This window comes from Bombyx mandarina, chromosome 10 (genome assembly GCF_030267445.1).
Source record: "Bombyx mandarina strain Sakado chromosome 10, ASM3026744v2".
In the NCBI taxonomy this organism is placed as follows: domain Eukaryota; kingdom Metazoa; phylum Arthropoda; class Insecta; order Lepidoptera; family Bombycidae; genus Bombyx; species Bombyx mandarina.
The window spans coordinates 15,131,722-15,149,067 of record NC_143217.1 but is presented as its reverse complement, the minus strand read 5'-3'; the positions used below and the strand labels follow the sequence as shown (position 1 = coordinate 15,149,067).

The following is a 17,346-nucleotide window of genomic DNA, read 5'->3' as shown; positions in this document are numbered from 1 at the left end:
CCAAGAAGGGCTGGATTTTCTAACAGCTGCCCAAGCGCCACCGATGGAGACCTCAAGGGCAGATGCTTCGCGAATGCATTTAATATCGGATCTGAATTGCGATCCACTGAGAATATCCGGCGAGAAACTCAGCGGGCTAAGTTGCATTTCGAGCTCTTTGGCGAGCTCGACAAATAAGGTTACCAGGGATCCTATGCCTGTTGCTAATGTTAGCACTGCACGCGTCTAGTGACAATGTTGGTGGGTCGGATGAATCTGTAATTTGTGATTTGTGAGATACATAATCTGTGATCTGTGAGATACATAATTTGTGATCGATGATAAATAAATTTATTATAAAAAAAGAACACAATATTCCTAACCTAAAAGTACGTTTTATTATCTGCAACATGCCTCGTCAGATTACAGAAATAGAAATATCAACAACATGCTTCATCAAAAAGTACAATACTTACTTTCAGCTGCAAGCGTCGTCATTTGTGATCTGTGAGATACATAATCTGTGATCTATGAGATACAGCATTTGTGATCTGTGAGATACATAATTTGTGATCTGCGAGATACATAATTTGTGATCTGTGAGATACAAAAACTTTCCAATCGCATAAGTACGGTACCATTTATAATTTCAAGAACTGTCGCATAACATTCCATAATTGTGCTCGTATTTCTCTCAATCGGTATTTCTATAAACTAGATGTAGCTGTCATAGAAAAGAAGATATTAAATACATGTAAAGAAAAAGCTTTATTATTTAAAGCTCTTTTGTTTTTAAAAAGGATTTTTCTTGAATGTCATTCAGTGAAGTCTGTCATTCAGTAAAAAAAAAAGTTCAGTTTGTTTAAAATATTAATTTTATTATTTTATTTTATTATTAAGAGCTTTAAATGTTGTTTTCTTATTATACATATAACAGAAAACGCAGTTAAGCTTTATTATATATTTTTTAATGTTGTTTGAATTCGGAACGTCAAAGGTGTCAACGAGCGACGTCCGCTTTGACACTTTTCCCTTTTTTCCTACCTACGCCGAAAGTTCAGTTTTCCTCCCGCTGTACAGCTGTACAGGGAAGAAAGTGTAACATTTCCTCCCTGGGCATTGACAAGTGCGCATGCGCGTTAGTGTCTACGTCTGCTCTCACGCACCTAAAATTCTCCGCCATTGTTGTGCTCGGGTAATTTGCAATATTGTGTTTAGTGTAAAAGTGAAATAAACAAAAGGCAATAAAATTTAATAGTGAAGTATTAAACAAAGATGAGTTCATCAGACAGTTCTAATTCAATTAGTAGTAGTTTATTAAAAAATTAAAAAACAGTTTAATTGTTTTTTTATGAGTAAGGGGGGTTCCGTCCCCCCTACCCCCGGCCAGGACTTTGCCCCTGGACCCCGGCTCGGTACTCCACGAATTTTCGGCCTGCTAGGAGAAAAAATCGTATGTGCACCCCGGGAAAAAAGTAGGACATATCATCCCACGTGTTTGCCATTTTACACGCGGAAGGAAATGTCCTACTTTTCTCTCTGGATGCACAATGTACTATTTTCATTACCAGCCGCCAAGGGCTACACATCGATTTCATATTTCATATATTCATAAATCTTTCATTTGTCACTTATGGACTAATAAAGATATCAAACAAATAAATACAGTCCACTCTCATTCACCACAACGCAGCAATTGTATATAATATTGTTTATTCCCTCCGAAGTATCCAATATCATCATATACCTGCAGATACTTGTTCCGCGCTAAACGACATTGTCAGGATAAATTTTGCATAGAAGTTCCGAACAATAACCTCTAGACCGTCGGTCTTCTGAACTATTTCACTCGCTCTATGGTTGATTTTCCCTTTATTAATACGTCATACAAAGGTCACCCAAACAACACACAAGACAGTGAGTCCATGAAAACGTGTTTAAAAGATTTTATACTAACAGCTGCCATGGCTAAATTACTGGTGCCAATTAGCAATTAACTGTTCAACGTATAATATTTGATTTTACAGTCGTGACCAGGATGTGCTGATAATTACGAATTTTACTTTTATTTATTTAATATTTAGGCTTAAAATATGTTTAAGAGATATATATTATTATAGTTATAATTTATTATATGTTATGTAAATAGGATGTTTTATTTCTTACAGCATAGCGGCTGCGATTTTTAAATTTTGCGATTTTACTAGTTTATGTAAACTTTTATGTGGACAAAACATATTTTAAGTGATTACAGAAGCTCATGAAAATCATTGATTGAATCCTTTCGCATATATTGAGGGTAGATGGGGGGGTATAGGGACTAGAGGTAGAATAGGTACAAATCTGGGATGTCACAATACTTTTGTTGAATTGTTAGATTTAACCTTGTTGAACTGAAAATGACTTTTAGTTAGTGTTTAAAAATATTAAATAGTTTAATTTAGTCATGAAAGTTTTGTAACTCATTAAAGATATTAAAAAGTTAGTTAGGTACCTAAAGTTAAGTAAGTACCTAACAACTAAATAGTGCCAGCCCTATCGAAAAACTCTATTGTGCCCTTAAGCGACCCGATTCACCCCAACGCCTGGGTGAATAGGGACAAGTGAGTTTTTTTTTGTAACTAAAAAGTTATCTAAAAAATGATTATTTTTTAATAAACTATATCTTAAAAAATGGAATAATAAATGGAAGTTTATACTATCGGAACCATTATGATCTCCGTTTTTTTACTATAACTATAAAAAAAACGATAAAAATGAATCGAGCTTAAAAAATGGCCCGATTCCCCCCTATTTTACGGTAATAAAGTTCTAGTTGCACTTCATCGATCAAGCATGCGCGATCCAAAGCAATTCGTTTTAAGTAAAGCGAATTGATAAATATCAGGACTAGCAATTTAAGCATTTTGTCTTCGATCAACATTTTGTGTTAAATTTTTGTATAATTACGCTAAATTAAGTGAAAATAGATTATTTTGTAATATAATCTATAATCTAAAAATAATAGTAAGTATATACCTATATATTATTGATTATAATCATAATTGGAGACAATTAACTGTCCACATATTTAATCTAAGTTAGGATAATTCGGAATTATTTAAAGAAACACGATGAAGTGATTGTGTTTTTAAATATAATTTAAGGGATTTTATATGTACACACACTGTACAATCCCACACAAAGAGACATACAAACACACACACACACACACACCATTAAATCAATGATGGTATTCGTTTTTTGATTGGTTACCTGCTGAATCAGTAAAAAAGTTACTTAACATATATAAATACGAATGAGAAACAAAACTTTAAAAAAAATATATATTTTTTATTAAATAAGACAATTAAATGAGAAATTTGTAGATCTATAGAATTCCGATGACACCGCAAGCGACTCGACCGCCAGCGTTGCCGGTCTTCCTGGAGTCCGGATGGTCACTCTTGCCGTAATCATCAGCTTTCTCGTGGAGCACCACCGCTCTGCCGATGATGCCGTGCGGACCCGATAGCGAGATCTGGTCGTCTACCAGGTCGATCCTGCTGTAGTGGTTCTCGTCAAAGACCACGTTTCCAAGGTCGCCGACGTGACGGTTAAGATCATTCGGATGACCGTGGTCCTTCTGTAATTTAAGTTAATGACGCTTAAGAATTAACAAGCCTTGGATCCCTGGATTTATACTGGTGGTAGGACCTTTTGTGAGTCCGCACGGGTAGGTACCACCACCACCCTGCCTATTTCTGTCGTGAAGCAGTAATGCGTTTCGGTTTGAAGGGTGGGGTAGCCGTTGTAACTATACTCAGAACTTAAAACTTATATCTCAGGGTCGGTGGCGGCATTTACGTTGTAGATGTCTATGGGCACCAGTAACCACTTAACACCTGGCGGGCGGTGAGCTCATCCACCTACCTGAGCAATAAAATAAAAAAAATAGATCCCCTGGTACTTTACACCATCTAAAGTGGTTATACAACCAAATTATAGAATGGTTTGATGTGGTCCCGACATCTAGTTTGTACCATTGTAGTACAAACTCTACCTTTATTTCCTTATCTGATCACTGGTAGCCTGAAGGTACTATTTCAGCTACGCATGGCTTCGTAGGTTTACGGGCTCAACCTTGGTGTGCTTGCCAACACTAGCCCTAGCAATAGCAGTGCTTCGTTGAATCTACCACCGGATCGGAATCAGGACTCACTGAGAAGATCCGACGAGAAACTCAGCGGGTTTTGTGTATGGGTTAGGCTGCACGACGAGAACGGTGACCCGTGTTTGGAGTACCTCAAATCGATCTTTTAAATTTCGAATATTTTAATAAATTCTCACAATATTTTTACTACGAATGTCACGTCAACCATTTTGAAGGGTATGATTGATGAGGCTATGATGTAGATAACATATTTAGACTTCCTTGGTTGGGCCAATTGTGGTTTTATTTAGGTTATAGCATCAATTGGGTTTTTCTTTCCAAGTATCTAAATAAAGATGTAGATGAGCTTGAAATGCTAAAGCGGTTTCGGCTGCTTATAATTGAAGTGGTCGTGACCTATAGGATTATACATGCGGTATTCAAATCCTGGAGGCGGGAAACCGAAATATAGCAATGTGAGTAGCAACCACGGATCCAAGCGGGGGGGTCATGGGGGTCATGACCCCCCTGAGCTGGTTCCAGGACTTAGGTGGATCACTAACTGAACATAATGATTTTTACTTGTATCTATTGTTATCAAAATTAAATTATAAGTTCTTGACTTGACCACGACTATGTGACCCCCCTCCTGTCGCCAAAGCTGGATCCGCCCTTGGTCAGTACATCAACTCACATGTTCAGGATTGAAATGAGATCCAGTCGATAGGCAACCGCCGCTCAGGTCTCCTTTCTCATGGACGTGGAAGCCATATTCACCCGGAGGCAGCCCAGTGATGCCCCCCTGAACGTGAACCTTCCCATCTTGAACCTGAGTGAATGTGATGTTGCCTCTAATCGTTTCTGTGGATAGAACGGCAATAGCGCGGGACGGCGTGGTCTGAAAAAATGATTTTAATGGGATTAATGTTTGAAATTACGAGTATGTATATAACATACTAGCGGCCCGCTCCGGCTCCGCTCGGGTCTTTAACAAAAACTTCAACAATATTTGTTGACATTGTTTATTTTTTTTAAATAAAAGAACACTTATTGCGGCATAACTATAATAGTTAGACATATGCTGTCGCGAAACTTTTTGTAAATAATAATGTGTTCTACAAAGTCGTAGTACATTATTTTATTCTATCATCAATAGTTTTCGCAGGGCACGCGATGTAAAGAATATTTTAGGTAATTTTTTTACACCTTGGGTTACATTATTGGAGTTTTACTAAGGATCCCTCATTTTTTCACAAAATATTATAGTTTATGTCACTCGGGAATAGTGTAGCTTCCAAACAGTGAAAGAATTTTTCAAATCGGTTCAGTAGTTTCGAAGCCTATTCAATACAAACAAACAAATCTTTCCTCTTTATAATATTAAGTATAGAAGTATAGATAAATACTATCCGAACACTGTGGTATACAATTATTAAATAATATCAAATTAATGAAACACGTTGCATTTTTACGAGATAAAGAGACTTTTGTATCGCTCTGTGGTTCATAAACTACAAATCGATTTGTAAACCCGTCTGTTAATTAAATATAAAATCAGAAAGGATCGAATACACTTTCATATTTATTAGAGCAGATATACCCGGCGTCGTATAAGTTTATACTAACGTTTGCTACAGCAGAAATTGTCCTATGCGATAATCTAAGGTCGAAAATTTCGTCTGTGTGCTTAATGCGGATTTTGTTAACGTTCTCGATATCGTAAAAGTTAACTCAAATTTGTATGGAGTTGGAACGTTTGCGTACGTTTGCCGCTAGGGGCGCTGTTCCCATCCCATCAGCCATTTTTTCGTGACACAGTAACGACGAACATCGATACATAGAAATGATCACAGTAAATGCATCGTTGTAATATGCACCTCGCTATCTATTCCAGTCGCAAAGCAATCATGCGTTTCGGTCACAACGATATAACAATCGTTTTACAATACAATTGGGACTTTGGCCCCGGGTCGAACGACTACTCTATCGTTAACAAATTGTTTATTCTAATTTATTCACTGTCTAACTAACTATCTATCTAACAGATTTCAACTTTTTTATTTATTTAGTCGGCTGTATTGTCGTTAGCTTTGATGATACAAAATACGCAACTAAAATCGTTTTAACCAATCAAAAAGATCTTATCGTAAAAAAACATTGGAAGGATAAATTATGGCCCGAAGACCGTTCTCCTTTTTGGTAGGCAGCGGCTTGGCTCTGTCCCTGGCATTACTAAAGTCCATGGGCGACGGTAACCACTCACCATCAGGTGGGCCTTATGCTCGTCTGCCTACATGGGATTTTTTTTTATTGCTTAGATGGGTGGACGAGCTCACAGCCCACCTGGTGTTAAGTGGTTACTGGAGCCCATTGACATCTACAACGTAAAAACGCCACCCACCTTGAGATATAAGTTCTAAGGTCTCAGTATAGTTACAACGGCTGCCCCACTCTTCAAACCGAAACGCATTACTGCTTCACGGCAAAAATAGGCGGGGTGGTGGTACCTAGCCGTGCGGAGTCACATGAGGTCCTACCACTAGATAAATAAATAAAAAACTTCACCAGGATGGGTGGGCGGGCAAGAACTCAGCCACTAAGGATGAGAACTGCCGAGCGCTGACGAAAGACAACTAAGCAGTCCAAGTAAACAAGAAAAGCTACTTCACGAATGCATCTACTGCCGGATCGGAATCGCGACCCATTGACAATATGCGCTGAGTAACTCTGCGGGCTGATCTTCACATAGAATTCTTCGAGGAATAACTAATAATAAAACTAAATACTAACGAAGCCATGATGAGCCGTCGCCAGAGCGATCGCAGCCAGGAATGTGAGTTGAAGCAGCATTTTTGTTTTCTGTAATTCAAATCGGCAATTAATATCGTAATACACAAGTACAACGTAATGTGTTTCGGTTTGAAAGGTAGGACAGCTGTTGTAACTATACTGAGACCTTAGAACTTATATCTCAAGGTGGGTGGCGCAGTTTACGTTGTAGATGTCTATGGGCTCCAGTAACCATTTAACACCAGGTGGACTGTGAGCTCGTCCACCACCCTAAGCAATAAAAAAAACAACCAATCGTTTCGCTAAATTATTAAATAGCGAGTTTTGCGATGCTGTTCCCTTCATCGTGGGAGTCGGTCGTGAAAATTCATAATTTAAACATCAATCAATCAATGAGACCTTTGTCCTGAACTTTTTAGGATTGTTGATTTAATTGTGTCTGGTGTAGTGGTAAGTGACATGGTCACTACACAAGGGGGTCGCGGGTTCGAATCCCGCCAAGGGAAGATATTTGTATGGTAAATATAAATATCTTTTCCAGGGTTATGGATGTATATTAAATATATGTATGTGTATAATAAAAATCTTACATTTATTTCCGTTATCTGGTACCTGTAACACAAGTTCTTTACAAACTTATCAGGGGACCAGTTAACGTGGCGTGATTGTTAGTAAATATTTATATTTAGTTATTTAAATTTTTTTTTTTTGCATATTATGTACAGAATGTCTTTGAGTTAAGTGTGCCTATTGACATAGGTCTCCTCTAATATCTTCCATTGTTGTCTATCTTTAGCATATTCCCTACAATATTAAAACATATATAACGTTTTTAAATCATCAATACATAAATAGATTCGTGGAAAAATACCGTCTTTATCCAATTGTGTACGAGTCACTTTGAACTGTTCAATTACTTTATCTCGATTGGGACTCTTCAATTCGAACGTTTTAGAGCATCCGATACGATTTACGATATATTAAGAAAAGCAAATTAAAAAAAATCGTCGTGATGAAAATATAACGCTCGCACCATACCACAGTAAATTTATTTGTATTGATATATACATTTTTTATTATTATTGCTTAGATGGTTGGACGAGCTCACAGCCCACCTGGTGTTAAGTGGTTAGAGAGAGAGAGAGAATATACTTTATTGCACACCAAAACACAATTTACATTCAAAAAAACAATAAAAAAAAACAGATACATTTGTACAATAGGCTGTCTTATCGCTAAAAGCGATCTCTTCCAGACAACCGTTTAATTTATAGAAATTCTGGAAAATATAAAAAAATATAGCAGGTATGTTGCGGTGTACTATAGATAATACATTATAGAAAATATATACATACAATAAACAAAATATATACCGTTTACATATAATATGAAATATATACCAATTATATACCAATATACATACTTACATACAATACATACTAATATACTTACATACACATAATACATCAACAGTATGGAAATAATAAATGATGATGCAAACAAACAGCACTAAGCAGTGTTCCTTCACCATTCTTTTAAAACAGTTTAAAGTTTGAGCACTTCTCACTGCATTCGGCAGAGCATTCCACAATCGAACCTGGACGGTGAATGAATGATCAAAGAATGATGATGAATGCGCCGGCATTTTCAGTCTCAGGCTATCCGATGATCTCAGGGAAAAATTATGCGTATCACGTAGGAACTCGAAACGTTCTTTGAGATATGTGGGCGCATGGGGGTTAAAGAGAGTACAGTATAGTAATGAAAGGACATGAGTATTGCGGCGAAGGCGAATTGGTAACCACTTGAGTTTAGTGCGAAATTCAGATACATGATCATATTTCCGTAAACCAAATATGAATCTTATGCAGAAATTTTGTAGCCGCTCAAGTTTATCAAGTTGTGTTTCAGTTAAATCAGTATAGCTGGCATCGGCGTAGTCAAGAATTGGAAGAAGGAGAGATTGTGCAAGCGCAGTTTTAGTGGCAGTTGGAAGAAAATTTCGTAACCGTCTCAAAGATCCAGCTGTTGCAAACACCTTCCGGCTAACCTCTTTTATCTGAGCGTTCCATGAAAGGTTTTTATCAATTAAGATTCCTAAATTTTTCACAGTATCGCTGATAGGAATTGGTACGCCATCAAATAAAATAGCCGGAAGCTGCGACCATTTCACTTTCGAGCACAATCTTGAACTGCCAACAACAATGACCTGTGTCTTCGACGGGTTCACCCTCAATCCATGCGAATTACTCCAACGGGATAATATTGATAAGTCATTATTCAGCTTCTTCATCGCGTTGGTCAGTTCTGACAAAGAAGTTTGTGTATAGATCTGTAGATCATCTGCGTACAGGTGGTAGGAAGAAGTAAGTTGTATAGAAATAGAATTTATAAAAATTGGTGGTTACTGGAGCCCATAGACATCTACAGCGTAAATGCGCCACCCACCTTGAGATATAAGTTCTAAGGTCTCAGTATAATTACAACGGCTGTCCCGCCCTTCAAACCGAAACGCATTACTGCTTCACGGCAGAAATAGACAGGGTGGTGGTATCTACCCGTGCGGAATCACAAGAGGTCCTGCCACCAGTACATATTTATTATACCTTTCAATTATTGTTACATATAACGACCACCGCATTGAAACGCAATCTTGAAAATCCTAGATAGCCGTACTGAATTATTAATCATTTCAAAGATCTACTCGTGCAAAAGATCCCTCCTGGTTTGAGCCCTGAGAGCTCACCTACGCGATAGGGTTATGCTGACGTAGCCTCTCAAGGCTATGTAAGCTTAGAGAGAGAATGAGAGAGAGAGAGAGAGAGAGAGAGAGAGAGAGAGAGAGAGAGAGAATTATTTATTGGACATCAAAAAAAAAAACAATGCGTTACATTAAATACAAAAAAAGTACAATTGGCGGTCTTACCACCGATGAATGATCGCGTGCTAAGCTCTACTTATTATGTCTAAGGATGTTCGTATTATTATTTTATTTCCTGAGCACGTCATTATACACAAGGTCCCCGGCGATGACCCCGGGTACAAGCAGGCAGGCAAATTCTAAACGTATTAGACTGTGTGCAGTGCAATAGCTCTAATGAAATATGAAGGTTCATGTTATGATTTTTTTAAGCAATCGTAGACAGTCGTGAATATGGCTCACTTGATAGCGAATGGTGAGCGTCGCGCATGGATAACAATACCAGTGTGCTTAGTGCGAGGATTTTAACGTGCTCGAAAGCGTAAAAATTAACTTAAAGTTATATGGAGTTGGAACAGCGCCCCTAGCGGCAAACGAAGGCAAACGTTCCATCTCCACACAAATTTTAGTTAACTTTTACATTATATTTTTTTTATTTTTTTTTGGTCAGGAGGAAATCGCCGGACTTCCGCCCTCCACTGGGGACGGCGGGCGGAGCATGTCGGAGTCGAACCGACTAAAACCTCCTGTCGCTCAACAACCAACGTCCAAACCTCACATGAGACAGAACTCATGCAAAGGCAAAGGGGGGAAAGCGAAGCGTTTAGTGCGGAGCACATCTCTCCCATCACCCTCCCCCTCGGGACGCCGGACTGGCGGTCGTCGGCGCCACGACCACCAGCCCTCTCGGTCGGCAGGCTATCCGGAGCCCGCCTAGATGGCGCCGGTTAAAGTGAGCTATCCTACGGAATACCCCGCTGGGTCAGAACCAGCGTGGGTCGAGGACAGCCGGCCTTCCATCACCCGGATGCTCTTGCGTAAAACGCGTGCAGAGCAGCTTGCACGACGTCTTCTTAGGTCCCCCTCGCCGGTCCCCAGACCGACATATGAGGGGGACCCGAAACACTTAGAGGGCCAGGGCTTGGGCGAGACCCGCCTCCCTGGCCCCGCTCGACGGCGGCGGGATTGTGCGTCTCTCACGTGCCCCGCCGCCTCCTTCTGCGAGATGGTGCACTCGCAGAAGTCGAGCATCGCCTTCCACGACTCGTCGTCGCCGAGCATCGATGCCACAACACTCGGCAACGCCAAGTCGTTTCCTATTTTTGCAACGAGGACACGTCGCCACCCCTCCCATGCGGGGCAGGCGACGAGCGTATGCTCTGCCGTGTCCAAGTCGCAATCACAATGGTGGCACTCTGCCGTCGGCTCGGCTCTGATCCGGTGCAGGAACTCACCGAAGCAACCATGCCCAGTGAGAACCTGCGTGAGCCGGAAAGTGAGGCGTCCTCTGTCACGATTCACCCAATCCACAAGGACTGGGCGAATCGCCTCGACGGTCCTACGACCAGCCGAAGGATCGGCCAGCCGCCTGGACCATGATTCCAGCACGGACCGCCGAGATTGGTCCCTCCGTGTTCTGACCACACTGGGGCTGGGACGCGCCACGCCCCGGGCACGAAGGTCAGCCCGCCACTGATAGTCAGCGGCGAGCGCACATTATAGCATAGCCAAGCCTCTACCTACTTGTTGTAACGTGTAAGCGACCTAATGTCGATTCTCATAATATTAATCTTTGATGAGCACTCTACGAAATACACTCTTTGACTGACCCGCCATATTCTCTACGACGTACATGTTAGAAGGCTGTTAAAACCTGCGTGTGATTAACTAACAATAAAAATGTAGGCCTGATTGTAACGTTTGTCATTTATCAAAAGAATCCACACATTACACTGGTAAACTGAACCATACTAATCTATACGGGAGCTTCTCCTGAAATGATACTTGTATTTTTTTATTGCTTAGATGGGTGGACGAGTGCACAGCCCACCTGGAGCTAAGTGGTTACTGGAGCCCATAGACATCTACAACGTAAATGCGCAACCCAACCTTGAGATATGTGTTCAAACCGAAACGCATTATTGCTTCACGGCAGAAATAGGCGGGGTAGTGGTACCAACCCGTGCGGACTCACAAGAGGTCCTACCACCAATAATAAATTGTATATTCCTCAATATCGGAATCCTACAATTAGGGGTTCCCGTAAACAGTATAATGAATATTCTGTGTTGACTGAATTACCGTATTATCAGTGGTATCTTTTACCCAATATAACTATTTCCACGAACTGACCTACACAATTTTTAACGACGAAAATTAAATTTACTTAAGTTTTCTATTGCGTAACCAGAATTCACATCAATTACTAAAAAAATATTATCCGAACAAGAGAAAGCTTGAATCGTAGGTTGTAAATCAAAATCTGAGCATGAAATCGAAAACAAAAGAAAAACAGATAAACATTATCATATCATAGCAATATTAAAGTTTATCATACACATACTTTCCGAACAACGTATACGAAAACAAAACATTGTTTTACTACATATTTATTTAATGTATTTTACTCGTTATTAATTTTTGTTATACGGAAAACTTAAATTAGTCGAGTTTACTACCAAAGGCATTCTGCCATAATCTATATATTAATACGTGAAGCAAAAACTTTGTATTCCTTTTTACGAAAATTGCGCGGATGGAGGAGTATGAAATTTTCTATACTTATAGAGAATATAGAGAAGAAGTGCACAATGCTAATATTTTTTTTAAATAATGCATAAAAGATACATTAAATCCATAAAGAAAACATTACACACACTACATACCATATATTTGATGCACACACGCATGCATACTATTTATTGTCAAACTTTTGTTCTTGACGTCTGTTGTCAAATTGAGAATAGATTAAATATTGTTTGTCTTTATTATTATTTTTTAAAGTGTAGCCTTGGAGAAATTTGTGATAATCTATACTAATATTATAAAGAGGAAAGATTTGTTTGTTTGTTTGTTTGTTTCGAATAGGCTCCGAAACTACTGGACCGATTTGAAAAATTCTTTTTCCATTATAAGCCGACATTGTCCCTGATGAACATAGGCTACTTTTAAATTTTTTTTTAATTTTTTTTTTTTGGTTTCATGTGTGTTTTAATGTTTCCGAAGCGAAGCGAGGGCGGGTCGCTAGTATTAGTATAAAATACAATCATAATAGTGTACAAACTTACAATTCCAATTAATTATAGTCGATTTCGACCATTGCGGGACCTTTACTATAACCTTAACTTATGTTTTCTTTTACCAATAAATGAACATACAAGCCATTTTTGTGAATTATTTAAAAACATAAATATTCAAGCCCCGGTCAGAAAAACGTAATGAAAAACTTAGTCAAAAACAACCAGGAATAATTTCGGCTGAGGCTAAAACACTTCCTGAATCGGCATGTTTTCGTTTAAGAATACGGACAACCTCCTCCACGGAATCTCCTTCTGGGAAACAAGCTCCAGCCGTACATTCTGCTGTTAGCGTAATCCATAACCCCGGTCACCGTCCTCGTCGAACCCGTCGCTTGTGACGAAGGGCTCCACGAGTAAATTAACTCTCAGATACAGCCCACTGAGTTTCTCGTCGGATCTTCTCAGTGGGTCGCGTTTCTGATCCGGTGGTAGATTCTGCGAAGCACTGCCCTTGCTAGGTCCAGTGTTAACAATACTCCGGCTTGAACCCCGTGAACTCACCTAAACGTCAAGGAGAAGCCGAAATATCCTCTCAAGGCTATCAGCATAGGTAGAGAAAAAAAAGTATTCCATAATATCGCGGGTAAGTCCAACCATCACGGTCTGAAGAGCGAGACAGTTGTTATACAAAACAAAACAATTGAAAATCCGAAGTCACATCTCAAATTGGATGGCGCTATGCACCTCGATGTCCCTATAAGCTATAGGTCACTGAACACCAGGTCGGCCGTGAGATCATTCATCCAATTATACATTAAAAACAAATAATTAAAACACGTATTCCGCCAACAGTAAACAAACGCGTTAAGAATATTGATCGATAAAAATTAACCAAGGTCATCTAGAGTATTCCATTAAGATTAATAAAACAAAACAAAGCTATTAATATCGCAAGAATGACTACATTAAATTGTATGAGTCTTAAGTTAGACGCAAAAAAGTCGAAAATCAGACAGTGGCTGTTTAACTAACGTATTAATGATATAATAAAAAAATAGGGCGGTGAAAATCGTTATTTTTAGTTCAGCCGACAACTGCTATGGAAATTAATAAAATTAAATAGAGTCGTCATTTAAAAAGTTTTAATCAAACGAATAAGCGTTGTGAGGCCGACGCGGGTACGTACCACGGATCAATCATGCGTTTCGGTTGATATATTTGGACGAATCTATTCAATGCAAGTGAGTCTTTGACCTCAAATTTCTCAGTAGGTGGGGGCATATAAGACCAGATATACGGCAAGATCGTCTCCCCTATCGAACACATTAATAGAGATGATGAATATACCTTAAAGTAAAACGTCCTAAATTCGAAATAATCGCTTAATAAAACAGAGTCAAGCATTATGAATTAAGGGAAGATGTGGCCTCTTGTTTTAAGGCGAGCTCTTAACGTTTTAGACCCGACTCTTAACAAGTCGGCTTTTAAGTCATTCACGAATATATTTTTGTTTTTAAAATCATAATCTAATCTAAATACTAATCTACAGTCGTTTTTACGGATGTTCCGTTATAACTACTGAACCATGCATCCGATTGATTTGATACTTGGTATCCACGTAGAAAATACATGTACTTAATGGGTAGGCTAATATTTATATGAGTGTTGGACTCCCTAATAATAATGACAATAAATAATAATGTTAATTTTAAATGGGCAGCGAAGCGGGCGAGTACCTATGTCTAGTATACTTTTAAGTTCGTTCATAAGAATATGAATATGACTGACACTTCATGCACTGCGAGGAAAATCGAGAAAAGTCTCGAAACATGTAGGTCTATTTTGTTGAAAACCATGAAATAAAGTTAGTAAAAAGTAAGTTAATCAAGAGAGAGAGAGAGAGAGAGAGAGAGAGAGAGAGAGAGAGAAAAAGGAATAAAACGTGGACAATACTGACATTGTACTTTGTGTGACAAAGTTAAAGAATCCATCTATATTTTGATTATCACATTTCTCTAATGCCACAAAATACTTTTTTTTCACTATTCCCATACTATTCTGGTCAGCATTCTTGAAAACTCTATTTGACCACGCTTTCCTTTTCCTCTATTTCACTGTTTGTCTTGATACAAAAGAAAATATTTGGCAAAAATTGCAAAATTAAAATCACACAATGCAATCAATTACTATGACTGAAGAAATCTTTTTAACGCACATATTTCTTCACACAATACAAAATATATCACAGCTAATCGTTAACAGTTTAAGAATATTTAGGAAAAAATTGCGCTTATTTAATTGTTTTATTTTAAGTTTTAATTACACCTATGTCCATTTGAGGACACGTGAAGAAAAATAGCGAGGTTTTGGTCGTAATTTTTTTTATGAAACTTATGATGGGAAATATTTCCTGAACGATAATGTATACACGACTCACCTCGTTGGCTTCCGTCGGAGAATGGTTCTATTGCCTTCACGACACTACAAATGTTGCAACTACGCCGCACGCAGAACCCAGGGCTGGCACGGATGCACATTTAAATATTGTAATAAAGTCAATTAAAACAATAGCCCCTGTTTTTAATACGCTTTTATTAGCTTCAGACGTATGTATTTCAGTATGTTAGTGTGTAACGGAATCTTTGAACATGATTTTGACCCCTTTCAAAACGTCGGATTAACTCGAAATTTGGTATACTTATTAAGGACCGATGACAATTCAATATTAAAACCCACGCTTTTTTTTACAATAAAATATTTTTTTAAAAGTATTTTTAATTCAAATTTAATCTCTATTTTTTAGTTGGATTTTCTATAAAAGCGTATTTTGTTAGTTTTTTTAAACATTTTTTTTTGTTGCGTGTTTATTTGCGTTTCTCGACTAAATACAGTATCAGATTTCTATTATTAAATTGTAATTGGGACTAATATTAGTATAAATCTTCAAAAACAGCTGATCAATCAGAGACTGGTAGTTGTTAGGTCGAGACATCTATAAAAACCAACAAAATTACCTACACTAAAATTCATATGAAACAATTTCTTAGAAACTCAGATGATGCCTTAGTGACTTAGTGATCCTCTCTATTATGATGTCAATATTTACCAATAAATATTTTATATTATTATAATTTTACGAGGTTAGGTAACATAAAAATATTTGTTGTCAACCCTACAATATATAACAAGACATACCGGTTAACTTCAACTGCTCTGTAAATAGATTAAATAAAGTAACTACTTACTTAGTCATACGTGGGACCACAAGAAAAGGATTCGAAACATCAAATATTGTAAAATGAAAGCTGTGTGATTGAAAAAATTCAATTAAAAAAAAACATGAATCGAATTTGATTTGAGATTGTAAAGAACACTGAAAATCAGAAAGAAAGAAAAATTACATGAATAATTAATTAGAAATATGCGATATCCAAAAATAACTGAATCAATTTATTCAGACGAGGAGTTACAGTGGAAAACAGGGGCAGCCTTTATTAAAAAAGTTGCGTAGATTTAAAATTAATAAATATTACTACATATTTAATACTAGCAATTTTTAAGATAAATTTACTATACCTTTAATTTCCTATTCTTACAATACTTTTACTGAGAATACTTTAATATTATATATTAATACGTGAAGCAAAAATTATGTATTCCTTTTTACGAAAATTGCGCGGACGGAGGAGTATGAAATTTCCCAAACTTATAGAGAATATAGAGATGGAGTGCAGAATGTTAATATCCTTTAATGCATAAAAATACATTAAATCAGTAAAAAAGCATTACACACACTACCGTGTATTGAACATACACACGCATGCATACTATTTGTTTATTGTCAAAGTTTTCATATTATAGTCTGTGATCAAATTGAGAATAGATTAAATATTGTTTTTCTTTATTAATATTGGTCTAAAGTGTAGTCTTGATGAAATTTATGATTATATAAGTATAATAGAAATATAATAGTCTTTGACAATAGAATCATAATAGTGTATATACAAACTTCTAATTTCAATTAGTTATAGTCGAATTTCAACTACCGGGGGACCACTGGTTATTATAAATGAGAATAAGGAATTCACCGGTAACTGGGCAGCGTTTATCGATTATTTATACAAAGTACCTACTACTACTATTTTTATAAGGTACAAGGTAAGGTTTTTATTTTTTTTATTACCTTTGTAGGCAGACGAGCATACGGCCCACCTGATGGTGAGTGGTTACCGTCGCCCATGGACTTCAGCAATGCCAAGGGCAGAGCCAAGCCGCTGCCTACCGCTAAGCAATAAGAAAAGTTTGCGAGAGTCGTAAACATAATTAAAACTCCCTTTACCGTAGAATCTCCCATTTCGTATTGTTAAACTAGCTGACCCGGAAGACTTCGTACTGCCTCAATCGATAAATAAAAGACCTAAACTTTTGTATAAAATAAACTTTAAAAAAACAAAAGGAATCCGTCCGACGGGGGACACATCAAAGGAAAAACAAAATTGTTTGTT

At 37.7% G+C, this 17,346-nt stretch overlaps 1 protein-coding gene across 1 annotated transcript; it reads right to left on the bottom strand.

Moving 5' to 3' along the window:
• Positions 1–3,291: 3,291 nt before the first annotated feature.
• Positions 3,292–15,365, bottom strand: Time (time interval measuring enzyme-esterase A4). Its single transcript, XM_028179728.2, has 4 exons — positions 15,279–15,365; positions 6,902–6,970; positions 4,806–5,009; positions 3,292–3,604 (listed from the first exon to the last, which is right to left on the bottom strand). The coding sequence occupies exons 2-4, from the start codon at positions 6,959–6,961 to the stop codon at positions 3,350–3,352; spliced, it is 519 nt and encodes a 172-aa protein (XP_028035529.2). The 5' UTR covers positions 6,962–6,970; positions 15,279–15,365; the 3' UTR covers positions 3,292–3,349.
• Between the last annotated feature and the right edge of the window lie 1,981 nt (positions 15,366–17,346).